This window comes from Papilio polytes, unplaced genomic scaffold (genome assembly GCF_000836215.1).
Source record: "Papilio polytes unplaced genomic scaffold, Ppol_1.0 DF821845.1, whole genome shotgun sequence".
Taxonomy (NCBI): domain Eukaryota; kingdom Metazoa; phylum Arthropoda; class Insecta; order Lepidoptera; family Papilionidae; genus Papilio; species Papilio polytes.
The window spans coordinates 736997-753371 of NW_013527359.1; the positions used below are offsets into that span (position 1 = coordinate 736997).

At 34.7% G+C, this 16375-nt stretch overlaps 4 protein-coding genes across 6 annotated transcripts in view; 2 read left to right on the plus strand and 2 right to left on the minus strand.

Annotated features, from left to right (window-relative positions):
* LOC106107764 (protein vav-like) overlaps positions 1 to 362 on the plus strand; it is a 14235-nt gene extending 13873 nt beyond the window's left edge. The window contains exon 5 of the mRNA XM_013288765.1: positions 288 to 362. Within this exon, the coding sequence (XP_013144219.1) occupies positions 288 to 362 (75 nt within the window). The remainder of the gene's footprint in view (positions 1 to 287) is intronic.
* A 4628-nt stretch (positions 363 to 4990) lies between these two features.
* LOC106108060 (sulfiredoxin-1) lies at positions 4991 to 7011 on the minus strand. The gene is made up of 3 exons (XM_013289137.1): positions 6702 to 7011; positions 6235 to 6365; positions 4991 to 5624 (listed from the first exon to the last, which is right to left on the minus strand). Exons 1-3 carry the CDS (start codon positions 6856 to 6858, stop codon positions 5418 to 5420), a joined length of 495 nt encoding a protein of 164 aa, XP_013144591.1. The 5' UTR covers positions 6859 to 7011; the 3' UTR covers positions 4991 to 5417.
* A 720-nt stretch (positions 7012 to 7731) lies between these two features.
* On the minus strand, positions 7732 to 13301 carry LOC106107993 (homeobox protein extradenticle). Of its 3 annotated transcripts, none has more exons than XM_013289047.1 (9): positions 12853 to 13301; positions 12543 to 12695; positions 11678 to 11838; positions 11218 to 11318; positions 10992 to 11142; positions 10565 to 10661; positions 10294 to 10362; positions 9866 to 10055; positions 7732 to 9535 (listed from the first exon to the last, which is right to left on the minus strand). In XM_013289047.1, the coding sequence occupies exons 1-8, from the start codon at positions 13106 to 13108 to the stop codon at positions 9877 to 9879; spliced, it is 1167 nt and encodes a 388-aa protein (XP_013144501.1). In that variant the 5' UTR covers positions 13109 to 13301; the 3' UTR covers positions 7732 to 9535; positions 9866 to 9876. The 3 variants fall into 3 exon arrangements, with proteins under 3 accessions (XP_013144501.1, XP_013144500.1, XP_013144502.1); XM_013289046.1 differs by having other exon boundaries at positions 9866 to 10058; XM_013289048.1 differs by lacking the exon at positions 10294 to 10362 and having other exon boundaries at positions 12853 to 13300.
* A 298-nt stretch (positions 13302 to 13599) lies between these two features.
* LOC106107992 (glycine--tRNA ligase) lies at positions 13600 to 16097 on the plus strand. Its single transcript, XM_013289045.1, has one exon. It carries the CDS (start codon positions 13716 to 13718, stop codon positions 15909 to 15911), a length of 2196 nt encoding a protein of 731 aa, XP_013144499.1. The 5' UTR covers positions 13600 to 13715; the 3' UTR covers positions 15912 to 16097.
* The last annotated feature ends 278 nt before the right edge of the window (positions 16098 to 16375 follow it).

The following is a 16375-nucleotide window of genomic DNA, read 5'->3' on the forward strand; positions in this document are numbered from 1 at the left end:
AGAACTAAATACAAATGACATCGAGTTTCTACTTTCGAGAAAAAGGAATTAAATTAATAATATTATCTTAAACAATATTAAAACGTAAGACGTTTAATAATGTTTAAGATAATACACGTTGTTACACATAAAGCAACAGTCAATTTATAACTTCCTGCGACATATATGTAATTTGATATGTAAAGTAGGTACGCTTTTGTAAAAGATTAAACGGATTAAGTCATATGTTTATTAAGCGTGACTAGGTGTGTCTTTAAACATTCATAAACAATGTGCCATGTCCGCAGGATGATAACCGATCGGGGTTCTTCCCGAAGGAGTGCGTGCGGGAGGAGCCGGAGTGTATCGGCGCGCTAGACTGATGCCAGCTTTGCCTCGCCGAGCGCGAGCTGCACTTCGCCCCGCCCCCCGGGGACGGCGACCTCGTCTGAGCATACAAGACCACGCCCATCTCGTCTAAACGACTCCCACTATGCACAAGACCACGCCCACATCGCCTGAGCCTTGTCTACAGCATACAAGACCACGCTCATATCGTGTGGACGTTGCCTACAGCATACAAGACCACGCTCAGATCGTGGGGACGATGCCTACAGCATACAAGACTACGCCCACATCGTGTGAACGTTGCCTACAGCACACAAGGTCACGCCCACGTCGTCTGAGCGCCGCCCACCGCACACAAGACAACGCCCAACTAGCGACACACTAGTCTTGGGCTGCAATCGAGGTTAGAATTGCGCTAAAACCATATCTAAAGGTTTGTTTTTGTGACGGTTAGTTCAGCTATCAGAAGACACTTTAAATAGCAGTTGTATATTCTGTGTAACAGTGAAAAAGACTATGGTATTGGCTAAGTAAAGTCATACGCTTAGTTAGTATTGAATGTATAAAAGTAAGTGTTATTCGATGTTACCCCAATATAAAAACTCTTTAACTTGATAGAGATATTATCGACGGAATTGGACATTTTAATAACAAAGATTAAGTAAAAACCAGAGACAAATATTTGTCAATGACTTCTAGAATATATTTAATCTATGACAAAAATTTGCTCTCACTACGTAAAACTCATATCTGTTTCGAAATAATATTTTAAGATGAATTCGCAAATTGACAAGCGAACTTAGTCATACAAGAGTATATGAATGTTGATATTTTAGAAACGGAGTAGATATAGTAAGTTATTTTTATTATATCGACTTAATAGTCTGCTATTTTAATGCATAGATATATTTGCGTATGTTCACTATTGTGAATTTTAAGTATATGTAAAAAAACCTGTAGTTAAAATGATGCAGTTAAATGAAGTTAAATCTCAATTTATTTATTAGTGTATAAGAAATGTTTTTATTTTAACGTATAAAATGATAATTGTAAAATATAAATGCATCATAAACACAGATATTAAAAAATCAAAAAATGATTTTTGTAAAAAAAAATAAAAAACAAAATAATCGCTTTCGTTGTATATATAGAACACGGACTAACAGAAGAACCGATCGAAAATATAAAGCGTTAAATGTTTCATGTCGTGTACTAAAATGCAATTGGCTGTATGTTTTAAAAATTTTTGCTCTCTTCACTTCAAAAAAAAAAAACTTGCACTACAGACATTTTCGATGGTGCGTAAAATGCTTTAAATTTAGTATAGAGTAGTATATTTTCGAAGTGCAGTTCTATTTTAATTAAATGACAAATATGACATTTTTAATTAAATTAAGGTACCTATTAGCAAATGAAATATGAAGAAAAATATTGTAAATAATTGAAATACCACCGTGTAATTTAAGTCAACATATAAAAGATATTTAAAATTATATAAAATATTCCATTTTTACCCATACATTGTTGATTCAGTGTTGTCAGATCAAAATATTTCTCATTTAATGAGAACAGATTAACTTTACATGGAAAATGTTGTTTAGAATTTCAGATTTATTGTTGGCAACACTGTTGATAATTTAAACTATAGTTAAAGTTCAAAATTCTGATGTATTTATTTGTTTGGTAGCTAAATAACTGACGACTACAATCAAATGTATTTAAAAAAAATCTTTGTTATAAAAAGCTGTATTACGCCTAATCATTTTTAATTTGCAACTATAGTGAGAATTAAGTGCCAAACTCAATGTTGTGAAGGCCTAATTTTAGTTGTCTTCCACTTTCCGCTCACCTTCTACCCTTTTGTACTTTTAGCGAAGGCTGGGACTCATGTGTAAGGGAAATTTCGTCTTTCTGTGCGTCCCGTTCTCTATTGATTAAAGGTAGCGGTCGCTTCACTATTTCACTAATTTCGATGGCGATATGCTCGTTTGTCACCTTATACTATAAAAAAAACTATTTCGTTGAATTGATTACATCAAACTAAAGTTCCAATAAGACGTGCAATAAAATTAATTAATGTTCCTCGCTTTTCGATTGTTTACAGTTCTTGTAAAGCTCTAGATTTTGAAAAAAAAATAACCATAAAATTGCACTGCCGCAGCAGTTGTGTTATTTACATAGTTGTCTTTTTTATTCTCAAAGAGTTTGTAAGGAATGGCAATGGAGTGTCCTAACTTTAATTGAAAAAGATTATATGTGGCAAAAAATTTAACCATAGACAATCTTGAAAATGAGTTTGTGTTTTTACCATATATGATTTGACAAAAAAAAATTAGAATCCAAAGGTACTTAAGCGATTTATTGATTTTCCAAATATTTGATACTTCTGTTTACACCAGAATCGATGCATTCCAACGAGTATTATATAGCCCCCTCTTAGATAATTGCTCTTTGTTGCAAATTTATCGAATCTTTGCTAGTTGTAATAGCGAATATTTTCATATGTGTCACTTGTTAAGGATGCTTTAAATGTACAATAAAGATTTCCTCTCCAAAAAAAATAATAGAATATATAGAATTTTAGTATTTGCTACAAATCTTTGCTTCTTTGGAGTGAGCGAGAAGAAAGCATATGAGGAAACAATAGGCGTGACAGAGACACGCCGCTTTTTGTGCTATTTCAGACGAGTAAAGGTTTGTGCCAAATATAATAATGTATTGTTTTTAGATATAACGAAAGTAGACAAAGGGTATTTTGAATTCGGGAATTACAAAACAATGACAGATATCCTTCCAGATAGATAAAAATATTTAAAGAATATTTTCTATATATGTCAAACTTTAGATTTAGAATTTTACATATTTGGGAAGTGGCTGGAAGAATAATTATTGTATCTAGTATACCCATTAATCTACTTGCGAAAATTAAAAAAAAAAAGATGATTGCCATAGAGTCAATAGTGCTTCTAGTCTAGTCTTCAATGTTTCTACAGCCACTTCTTATACGACATAATAAATTGTAAATAAATATAACAATAGAAAAATTAAAATTTTATGAAATGAAAAATATTTAAATGCTTCAATGTATTAAAAATAAATCGTAGTGAATGTTTATAAAATATGTAATAAACACAAAATGTTAATACGCTGCTTTATGTCGAGTTGTGAGGACGAGTTTCCGATTTAAATATATTTCATGTAATATATGGAGAAGTATGTTGCCGGAGGTTTTAGGATTCCGGAAACTGGCCTCTATTGATATCCAATGGACAACTTGTTTGATACTGACAGCGCACCTTTAACTAGATTATCGCACAACTGTTATGCGATTGTCGATTGTCTCGCACTATTTAGTTGCACAATAAAAAATCGAGTAGCGCATAGAAAAAAAAGCGTTGTGAAACTAAACAGTTGTGCGATAGTTTGGTCAAAGGTGTGCGTTCGCTCTAATAATTACTATCGGATAATTCTCTTAATTATTCGAGTATCCAACACCGTTATCAACTACTGTCAGCGTCAAAATGGCGAAAATCAAATACGCACAAAATACCAAGGCTTAGCCCATCCAGTGGAATTTAGAGGTCATTGTTTCCGGACGTTGTTACTATGTGGATAGAAATGGTACAGGTACGAATGCATATGATTGTTGTGTCATAAATATATATATTTTTTCTATTCAGTTGGAAAGGAGGTTTGAAGAGGACCGTTCTTTGGGATAAAAACTCGACTGCTGTAAAAACAGTAAATGTGAGCTTTGTAGTTTAATTGTAAATTAAATAAATATTGTTTTTTCTGTACGAACTTTGAAAATTTATAACAAAAATAATTTTAAAACAAAAGCCTCTTAATAGACTACTGTTTTACATTATTGGATATTTGTCAAACATATTTGATATGTTTTACAATCTGTATTTTTATTTTACAGTATGGCCTAAAGTTTAAAAACAATAACACGCACATGTTTTTGTGATTTTTTATATAAATTTTTCATTTTTAAACATTTTCAGTACGATATATGTGTTCATTTGTTTTGTAAGCGGAAGAACCGGTCGAAGTGATGAAATGTATAAATGTATTTTTATATTATTTATGTTCGCGTTTGTAAATATATTGAAACAGATAAAAACAGCATATCTCATTGTTCTCTAGTTAGATAGGACGACTCCGAAATAAATACACGGTTGGAGAAAAGTAGCTCTGTTTTATTTTTTAAACCAATTAACAGTCGTAAAAAAATCTCACACAATAAATGTAGATATTATTAAAAAAATAAATCGATAAAATATTTAATTTGCTTACATTTTAAACAAAAACATATTTGTCCACTCATGAATTTTTCATTAAATACTAGCTATTCCCGTGCGGCTTCATCCGCATGGAATTATAAAAATTTTATTTCATTGTTTACATTTGTTAAACTCTCATTGCAAATGTCAAAATTACCGTTACCATAGTAACCTTGCTTCCGTAATGTTGTCAGCTTGCAGTTTATAGTCCCTTTTCCACACGAAGCATTTTTTCCAATTTGTTTACCCCTAAGTTTAATAGCGTGAAAATACATAGCCTAAAGCGTGACGTAAGTGTAGGGCTGTTTATTAAATAGAGAATTATTCTAAAATATGCTGTAATTGTTGACATCTTACGCCACAAAGAAGTGTGTGTTTACGCTTTATTATATTAGTACAGATTTTCTAACTGGTAATAAAAGTTATTTAGGTAATGGCAATTTTAATTCTAATTATCTTATTGGCAGAATTAAGTAGCTGGCCTTTTTATCTTTTTCTTCCTTAATTAATGTAAAATATACGAGTAAGGTTTTTCCGATATTTTTATGCCATTGTTTTAGTTTAAAATTATCAATAAATATAAATGCGTCTTGATGTAACTTTAAGAACAAACGCTATTTTAATCGTATATAACAATTACTTTATGTATATTACAATAAATATGTTTATTATAACAAAGATATACACTCCATACAAATGCGCTTAAAAGCGCTGAATCAGTGAATGTAGCACAAATTAACAACCTGCTTTACGGTTTTAGAAAATGCAACAATCAAATTAATTTAATATACATTAACTTAACATTTACTTAAGATTCGGCGTGCTGCTGCCGAGGTATGTCTGCAGGTCAGTGACGGTAGATTTGATTAGTTTAGCAGGTATGGTAGGGCGGTTGAGTCTCTTGTACGCGGCGAAGCGATGGCAGCCGCCGAAACTGTAGTAGTAGTTACCACCTTCTGAGCCCTTGATCCAAAGTACGTCAATCGGTGGTACGTTGCCGGAATCTTCTTTCTAGAAGTCAATTACACTATATTAAAAGCCATAGTTATATTGAGAAACTTTTTAACCTATAAAAAATTAAAATTCAAAATAAGTGTGTGTACGAAAATTCTAATCCTCAGTCGACCTACAATTGACATTGCCTAAAGTTAATATTATTACAAAGTCAATTTACATACGCAATACACAAAAATACTGTGCACCGAAGTCGCTTTACTTGAATGCTAATAAGCTAACAATACTATGTAGCGATTTTTGTATTTAGCAAACGTGTTTTGATGCGATAATAAGCTAATATAACAATCAGAATGTACCAAGCAAAAAATGTAAAACCAGAATCATTTTTGGAACATGCAACACTTATTTATGGTAATTTTATTAATCTTCTGCGTTCGAGGCATTTTTAGGGGATTTACAGTATCGGGAAAACGTACACATACAGTTAAATTACTGGAAATATTACATTAAAAAGAATGTAATTCTAATTGTAGAAACAGATACAGTGTAGTTGTAGCTAAAGTATGGACAAATTTCAACTGAAATTATTAAAATACGCGTGTATATTCTACTTTAATTAAAAATATTAAGCTCATAAATATATTTTCTTTTATTCAATGCTTACTTGTATTGTTTCCATAAGTGACTGTACTTTTTTTTCATCTAGTTCCGGAATGAAAGGCCTTGTGATTACGGAAATTGGCACATCGTGCACTTCCTCTATGTAGGCACTGTGTATGCTTGTCATTCTTCCTGCTGTAATACAAGGCATTGTTTAAGATTTTGCATCCAAGTTGTGTCCATCCAAATGTAAATCATAATTTTGGTTTTTTTTTTTGCAGAAGCGAAACCAAAAAACCAGGAACCATAGCGGAAGAAACTATTTTCATTGTACAACACTAATGTCACATAATCTGTATTCGTATTTCACAAAAATTACTCATTTGTTTTGGTTAATAATCCACAAGAAGAAATAATAAAAATATTAAAAGGCTACTTCTAAATATTTTCCTTATTTCCTCTTATCACATTCCTTTCGTCATCTCCTTTATTGGTTATTTCAATTCATAATTTAATAATTTGTCTACTTACAATTTTGTGTACTTGGCACGATTTTGGTTAAAGCACTAATAGATCTTAACATTACAAGCAAATAAAATAAAAAAATGATAAACTTTATAGAATAATACCGCTTCGGTGTGATGTCTATACGAAACTGACTCGACCACGACAACAGAGTCATTTTCATTGAACGCCTATGAAGTTGCTTACTCACAGAGTTGAAGGTCAAGAGAATATTGATAAAAATATATACAAACAAAATATTTTGTAATAAGTCATCATTTATATCCAAAACGAACGCTTTAGACACATAATTAATAAAAGTTATCGGATTTGCAAAGTGCGTATTCGGGTTTAGGTTTTCTTTGTCGTCGGCTAAGGATCAAGGGCGGACGTTTTACAAGGAGGCAAAGACTGACAAGTGATCGTTGTTTATAGTGTGGTTGAATTGCCTTTAACTTACTAAACCAAGGGTCTCCACGTCGCTATTACAGTTTCGATAGTTGTGAATTTTTAGCCACTTTAAAAAGGCTTTTAAGTCACGAAATAAAAGGAATTCTGGTAATAAAACATTGTTATTGATGTGACTTGTTTTGCATGTATTATCATAGACACAATCGCTATCAATGGATAACAAACGAACATATCACGTAATCGAATTCCGAATTATTTTATCAGGTATCGTTGCTCAAAAATGTAATAATATGGCACTGCTAGTGGTAAATCTATCTACCTACTAACGATATCGAAGATTTTATCAATCCCACTGTATTAAATACAGTATTTTAGTATCGATACCATTTCTTTAAAATTTTAATTAATTTTACTTTTCCAAGCTATACGCTTTTTGGAAATTAATACACTTATTGTGTGGACTGTTTATCGTTCAAAATTACTAGTATCGATTGGCTCTTAAATATAATTAGAAAAACATGAAGAACGCTCCTTAAATCAGTAAATCACATTTTTATGGAAGAGGACTGGATGAGCCAATTTATTGATCATTCAAATGAAAAACATATATTGGCGATGAATGAAGGTTTAAAAATAAAACACAATATTTAACTACACAAAAATGTATTTAAGTCAATCTGATGGTCGCAATAACAATGAAGTCGTCGTATACATGTCGCGTACACCGCCGCGTGCGCAGCTCCACCCCGCCCCTAGCGGCCTCGCCGCACAACTAAGTTATAAAAGTACACTAAAGTAAAGTGCTCGTATTGTCGACATAACGGCGGTGCACTCTCGGTAATCGGTAGCAAATTTAATTATTTAAAATTTTCAAATTTCATCGTATACTGTTTCAGATATCTTGATTTTAGAACACATCAACTTAATTCTATATAATATAATAATATTTTTTTTCTCGTAATCAAACTATTCACTAAGTGTTATTCGTATTTCATTTGCATTTCGTATTACATTATTCGTATATTCAATATGAACGATGACAATTGTAAAAAAAATCAACTTATTTACTAAATACATGAAAAATAATATATTGAAGAGGCACTAAGGTACCTCATAAAAATATAACATTTTGTTCTGACGCTCACAGCGCTACGCACGTGAGAGTCCGTTCGCTGACAACTAATAAGTGGTTAGTAAAAGATTGATAAAAAATAGCTATTGTTAATAGGACTCCATGATAAGACGAAAATACTTCGTGTGCGTAAACACAACCGTTTCTAATAAAATATTAAATTGCACACAAAACGACCCTCCCCAAGCGCCGCAAGCCTTACTAGACTTTACAATTCAATGTTCCAACACTTTAGAGTAATTTTAAACAATTTCTAGTATTTTTGCGTAAATCACAAATAACTAGTTATGATATTTAAACACAAGACAAAAATGTTACTCTCAAACCAATACTAATTAAGGTGTACAATCGTGGAAATCCGAGGCGTTTCACTTTCAAGAATAATTCCTTTGTTCCTCGCAACGAAACAAACTGCGTCTCTTACAAATATGCAACTTATTGCGATGCGTACTACCTTAGTAGTAGTGAGTTGCGCAAACAACGAGAAAATAAAAAAAAATGGCCTCGTAACACAAATACGCCTTTTTCGTACAGACGCATTTAAAAGCTGCATTGGTGTTTGTTTCGCGTCGTATTAATGCGTACAAAATGTTAGTGACAGCTTAAGGTTTTACCGCCAGATTCCCCGATTGTACAATAGTAGGACTCAAAGCAAGAATATTTAAACATACAAAAACAAAAGAAATTGTTCCAAACATCTATAAAGCGGTATCAATATTTCTTCATACGGAAGGCATTCGAGGATCAAACAGCTGCAATCACGCGAAGACAGGACACAACTTTACTTATAGATAATCAACTACAATATGCTTAAATCTATCGTATATTTATTCCACCGTATAGTAAAAGTTAGTGAACGTAGAAACAAGAGATCTCGCCATTGGCGTACTAATACTGCCATTCAGCGAAGCATAAATTTCAAGAAATCACTGATCGGTTCAGAAATAATACTTAAAACTGCGTATACACTGGAAAAGTACCCAATAATACTAATTTTTTTAGATTAAAAAAAATTACTTCAAAAGTTGAAGCATTTGATGGATTCCATACAATCAATTTTATTCTTCTTTAAATCTTAAAACAGCCTTTAAGGTTATAATAAAAAAAAAATTACATTATAAAAATAAAAAAATACTGTGCACCAGTCGAATAGATAATACAGGGCAAATTTAAGTTCCGTCCAAAAATATTATAGCTAAAATGTATCGTAAATTTCATAGTATACATAATGTCCTAACCGCTAAGGCTCACTAGATAAGTAAGTTATGTAGTAAATGGCAATTCTGTGGAAGCTGTACGATATTCGCACCCGCGCGCCCTGCAACAAACACAACCTTACATACATAGAATACTAACTATGCGGATAAACAGGTAAAAAAAAACAAATTTAAAAAGCCTTGATTACTTGCTAATAGTAAAAAAACGTGGTTTATTCATTTTTGACCTGAACTAGAAAATTAGATTTTTTTCCATGCAACATTTCTTATTCTTATGCATCCTTCTCTTTCCCTCAATTGAATAACCCACAAGTTTTCTGCAATATCCTAAACAGACTATAATCTTAAGTCTTTGAGTAAAACACAAGTTGAACTTGTATGAATTTATGTTTTTTTAAGAGAAGTGTAAATGTGAAGGTAAATAGGGTTACCTTAAGTACAGTTAGGGCGAGAGGTCCTGATGCATAGGGTCGTAGCCCATAGCGGCGTCGTATCCGGGCTGCGGCGCGTCGTATCCGGGCGCGGGCAGCGAGTAGCCCATGCTGTCCTGCGTGGGCGCCGGCGACATCATGGGCGTGGCCGTGCCCGACGCCGCGCCCATAGAGTACGGCGACGCACCCGCTGCTGCAGACAGTAACCTCATCAACCTTATTACAATTAGCGCTGCCTCTTACAAAGGCTAAACCTAATCTTTGAGAAATTACGGGGACTCCTATAAAATATCTTTGATAGGTCTGCCTTGGGCGCCATTATTAGTTACAATAACTGCAGTATATTAGATTTTTTTATGTGTATTTGTTAATTTTAGGGATTATGTGAGGGAGTGATGTCAATAAGGACGTAAATAATAATAGTTTACTGTAATACGAGGTGGGTCGGGCCGGAGGGGAGCTAGCATCGCGCCTGCACGCGCCAATCCAAGGCAGGTCTGTGTGCGGAAACCATAGTGTACAGCGCCGATATATTATCTATACTATAGAGCTATTCACTATAAAATGTCAAAAATTTAACGCGAAGTATAACTTCTACTTGGGGGAAAAATTCGATACATTTTTAATAAATTTTAAATATCCGCGATAAAATCATTGAAAACTATTCGAGTATAAAATATTTATGAAAACGGTAATTACCCGCTGCTTTCTTAGCGGCATACAGATTCGCCTCCTCTTGAGCCTTGCCGATGTTCTTCTTGTAGCGAATGCGTTTGTTGCCGAACCAATTGGACACCTGGGAACAATACAACTTTAAATATGCAATCGATTTAACATACGAAATAATTATCAGAGTCCAAGACCATATAATTAGGACATTAGAACGGAGGCCCAACTTTAGTCCCTTTTCCTTCCTACCTTTTTTCTTATAAGAAGAGGACAGGAAAGGAACGAGAATTTGACGGTGCAGGAGACGCATAGGAAGGGGAAATATCCTCTTTACATGCGTCTCCTCCACCGTCGATTAACGGTAGGCAACGCATCCGCTATTATGATGTCTATGGGCAGGGGTCGCTTCGCCAGTTTGAAAAAATAAAAAAATCATGAAAATTAGCAGATTATTTACCTGTGAGACAGTGATGCCACACTTGCGAGCCAGTTCTTCTTTGGCCTCCTCACTAGGATATGGATTAGAGAGGTGCGAGTAGAAATACTCATTGAGGATCTCAGAGGCCTGCTTGCTGAAGTTGCGTCGCTTGCGACGGGCGTCTAGGAACCTAAAATATATAACATTAAGGATTAAGTCACACATATTATGTAATATTAATTTGTTTTCGGATTAAGGCACATACCGCGAGCGCAGTATCATGACGGCCTCGCAAGTAGACTGCTTTAGCTGCATCTGGATTGAGCTGAACTTCTTGTGAATTATTTGAACCATTCGTTCAATTTCCTGAGAGAAAATAAACAGATTACAATTTAAAAAAAAGCACTTTATTAATCAAACCAGTTTCACAAAAGCATTGGTCTCTGCTTCCTGAGCCAGGTGAGGACCTGTATTACAGGAGGCAGGGCCTTCTCTTAGTCTAGGTACGTAATTATATATGTGATCCTAAACGTGTTTGGGTATTTTTGTGTGTGTCTCTACGTGTGTGTGGGTGTGTGTAATGTGAACAATTTGGGACATATAAAATAGAGATTAAATCAGTTTAGAACTGTTTCTCTAATTGATATTAAGATACAAACTAAAGATTGCTAGTTTTAATTAAAATAAGTTTGGATGAAGATAAATATATCTAGAAAATGACATACCTTGGGTGTGATGGGTCTGGTGCGGCTTTGTTCGCGCAGCAGGTTCATGACGTGCGTGGTGAACTCGTTGCAGGCATTCTCATACTTGTCCAGCTCCTGGTGGTATATCTGGCGGATCTGGGCGAGCTTCGCGCGATAGTCCGAGTGCTCGATCGCGTTATCTGCTTGAGCCACAGTGCCTTAAGTTGCAGCAGATGGGGGGACAGAAAGAGATACATGCAACCTCCATCCCAATATCTGTTAGTTAGCCACTTGCAAGGGCAATACATTTAATATAAAGTAAAGATTTAATATAACAATACCACTTTTAAAAGTATTACAAAGTTAATAATGAATTGAAAAGTAATCAACCACTTGATTTAAGATTGTTAACAATGAAATCTGACCAAGTTAAAATGGTCTGTTTTTAAAACAAACATTTAATAAATTGTTATTGCAATATTATTAGGACTTATAAGAAACCAGTCTTCTACATTGCATATGATGAGAAAAACAATATTTAAACATTTTATTTGTGGTTTAGCAACATTTTTAAATATAAAGAGACATCTTGCATTTGCAAGCTACCATGTTTATTCCAGTTTGAATTATACATATTACATACAATTAATTTGTCAATTAACTATATTTTGCCAAAGATAATTACTAAATATATAATCATGCCAATTATTTAACCATGCTCATTCGACCTGTCCAGTGAATTTGCACCCATTACTATAGTTGTGTGATACTGTACATAGTTAACTTCTTTTTTATTGATATACAGGAAATTCCTCATTTACTATCTTCAATCTTTTGACAAACAGAATAGCATGCACCCAACCAACACCAACTATTAGGAGCTAGATGAGACAGACTGTATTACCCCATTCGCCAGCCGCAGCAGACGCAGAAGCTGCGGCACCCGCACCCCCACCCTTCTCTGGACCCGCCACTCCCTCAGCTATCAGCATATTGTCCAGTCGCATCAGCTGGGGATCCGGAGGCTCCTCCTCTTGAGTATTACGAAGTGACAGCACTGCACAAAAATATCACTAATATGAACAGTGTAAATAAATTATTGTGTTAGTACGTTATTCAATATAATAAACAAAATATATTTAATAAAAAGTCTCAATATCTTAAATGTTTATTCATTATTATTAAAGGTAATTCATTAGTAAAATAAAGCTCACCCGTTTTCTCCTTAATTTCACATAGCACAGAAAACAAGGCAGGTTTCATTCTATGACAATTTAGTGTGTGTTTTCTTGCTTGGGCTTCGTCAAGACTCTGGTCGGTAATATTCATGATCTGTTGTAGAATTTCTCCAATGTCCTGTTTGCGAGCCTCGCCATCTCCAGCCGTAGGGGCGCCTTCCCCGGCCAGGCCATAACCCTGAGGTCCCATCAGCCCACCGCTATGCGCCATCATCCTGTTTGGGTCGTCCATCTCTCCTTGCTCAATACATAAATATAACTAAACTTACACTAAATACGTATACAGTTTTGTACGTAAGTAGAAATGCTTTTGTAAAATAATTTATAAAACTAGAACAAACAAGTTATTGCTATACGAAAACTACAGCCCGTTTCTATTCTTCAAGAAGCTATAAAATGGCCGCCTTCTTTGTGCTGTCAAAAATGAGATATTTGAAAAAGAAAACAAATAATTAAACTATCCCCATCACGCTTTATCTTATGATAATTGCATGCTGTGATTTAATGTCGGAAAGAGATAGAGATAGATGAGACTATATTGCCAGAGTAGTGTATTTTTGAGCTAAAATGAGGCTATTCAAAAACTCAGATTTTATTTACCTTGAATACTGAAAACACTTACCATGTTCTACATACTCATGTATTTAAACTGAAGTTTATTTAAATCGCGAAAGTTGTTGTATAATGGCATCTCTAGGATAAGCCACGTATATGTCAATGTGACATTTGTCATTTCCATTTTCTTGGAACTTCATCACCGAACACGCGATTGCCTTGTCACCGGTTTTACTCCATATGTGATCAACTGATCAATAAATACAACGTTTCTCACGTAATAAATGAGAAACGTTATATCATTAGTCTATAAATGTAGTGTATTTAGTAAGCGGTTACCATCTGTTCAAGTCCAGTGCAAGTTTGCGTCTAGTCAGTGGGGCAGTAATAAACTTCATAGAAAAATAAAAATACCTAATCCTTTACGAGAAACAATTATGGCTGATCCAAAAATCGAAGAAATTTTAGCTCCCCTCAGAGCTAATGTCAAAAGTCAAGGCGATCTTGTTAGAAAATTAAAGGAAGAGAAAGCACCTGAACTAGACATCAAAAAGGCTGTTGCAGAACTGAAGGCTCGTAAGAAAGTACTAGAAGACAAGGAGCTGAGCCTTGCCCCTAGCGATGAAGTATTTGACAGATCTAAAATGGAAGATCTTATCAAAAGAAGATTCTTTTATGACCAGTCTTTTGCAATCTACGGTGGTATTACGGGCCAATTTGACTTCGGCCCAATGGGATGCGCTCTGAAAAGTAACATGATTCAACTGTGGAGAAAGTATTTTATCCTTAATGAAAACATGCTAGAAGTTGACTGTTCCATTCTAACTCCAGAACCTGTATTGAAAGCATCTGGTCATGTAGAAAGATTTGCTGATCTTATGACTAAAGATGTGAAATCAGGGGAATGCTTCCGTTTAGATCATCTTATTAAGGCTCATCTAGAAAAAATAAAAAGTGAGAAGAATACAAAAGCTGAACTCAAATCTGAAATAGAAGATATCTTGGTGAAGCTGGATGGAATGAATGCAGATGAAATGTCAGCTCTAATGGAAAGGTTCAATATGAAGTCCCCCATAACAGGAAATGATCTTACTCCACCCATAGAATTTAATTTGATGTTCAACACACAAATTGGTCCTTCAGGTTTAGTGAAAGGATTCTTGAGACCGGAAACAGCACAAGGTATATTCGTTAATTTCAAACGCTTGTTGGAATTCAATCAAGGACGTCTGCCATTTGCAGCTGCACAGATTGGTAACTCATTTAGAAATGAGATATCTCCTCGCTCAGGCCTACTCAGAGTTAGAGAGTTTACTATGTGTGAAATTGAACACTTTTGTGATTCAAAGGACCATCCTAAGTTTGAATCTGTGAAAGATACAAAAATGCTGCTATATTCTGCCGACAACCAGGAACAAGGGAAACCTGCAGAAATTATGACAATTGGAGATGCAGTGGGTAAAAAGATAGTTAACAATGAAACTCTGGGTTACTTCATGGCCAGGATTCATATGTACATGCTAGCAGTTGGTATTGATTCAAAGAAACTGAGATTCCGTCAGCATATGGGCAATGAGATGGCTCACTATGCTTGTGATTGTTGGGATGCAGAGTGCCTGACTAGTTATGGCTGGGTTGAATGTGTGGGGTGTGCTGATAGATCAGCTTATGATCTAACTCAACACACAAAAGCTACTGGCATAAGACTTGCTGCAGAGAAGAAATTACCAGCTCCAAAACAGGTCAAAATAGTCGAAGCTGTTCCAAACAAAGCTGCCATTGGGAAGGAATTTAAGAAAGATGCCAAAATCATTAATGATGCTTTAGCTACTCTAGAACCTGCTGCATTAGAAGAATTGGAAAATAAGCTAGCAACTGAAGGCATTTATAATCTTGAAACTGCAAATGGTACCTTTAAACTGACTCCAAATCTTGTTAGTGTCAAAACAAGTGAAAAAACACTTCATGTCGAAGAAATAATACCAAGTGTGATTGAACCATCTTTTGGCATTGGTAGAATCCTGTACAGTATATTGGAGCATAACTTTAAGATGAGGGATGGTGATGAACAAAGAACTTACTTCTCACTTCCACCAGCAGTTGCACCTATGAAATGTGCTGTACTACCATTGAGTGGTAATGCAGAATTCCAACCATTTGTAAAAGAATTATCAAAAGAGTTACTTTTGGTTGATGTTTCCCACAAAGTAGATGATTCTTCTGGTTCTATTGGGCGCAGGTACGCCAGGACTGATGAATTGGGGGTCCCATATGCTATTACAGTAGATTTTGACACTACAAAACAACCACATTCAGTGACATTGCGAGAAAGAGATAGTATGGGACAAGTGCGTCTTCCTCTAGAAGAAGTCTCTGATATTGTAAGGGATTTAGCAAATGCAAAGATAACTTGGGCAGATGTGGAAGGTAAATATCCTAAATTTGAACAACAGGAGAACACTAAAGGCGCAGCTGCTTAGATTGTGACAAAAGAATTATTTGCCCAGCTGTTATAGATCTTGAGTAATTTATTTCTGTTAAGTATAAGATAAAATGCAAACATTAACATAACAATTTCTTGTGCAACAATAACTTTGATGCTATGCTACAATCTTTTGTTATGCAATAAAAATTACATGCATTATGAAACATGATTTTAAAAAATACATTTAAACACTTTTCTTTTTTATTTACACATGTGTCTTAATCCTTTTATTCTTGCCAAAAATTAGTAAAATAATAATACTGGGACATTGAAATGACACAATATAAAACGTTATTGCTATTTTATTTATCAATTACATTTAGTAGATCAAATAGATGTTAGCGTGGCACTATCTGTAGCGACGGTCTCTGGAGCGGGAGCGCTGGCGGTGACGCTCTCTCGACCGGTCGCGGTGCTTGTCGCGTCGGTCTCGCTCCCTCTCGCGGTCTCGGTCTCTGT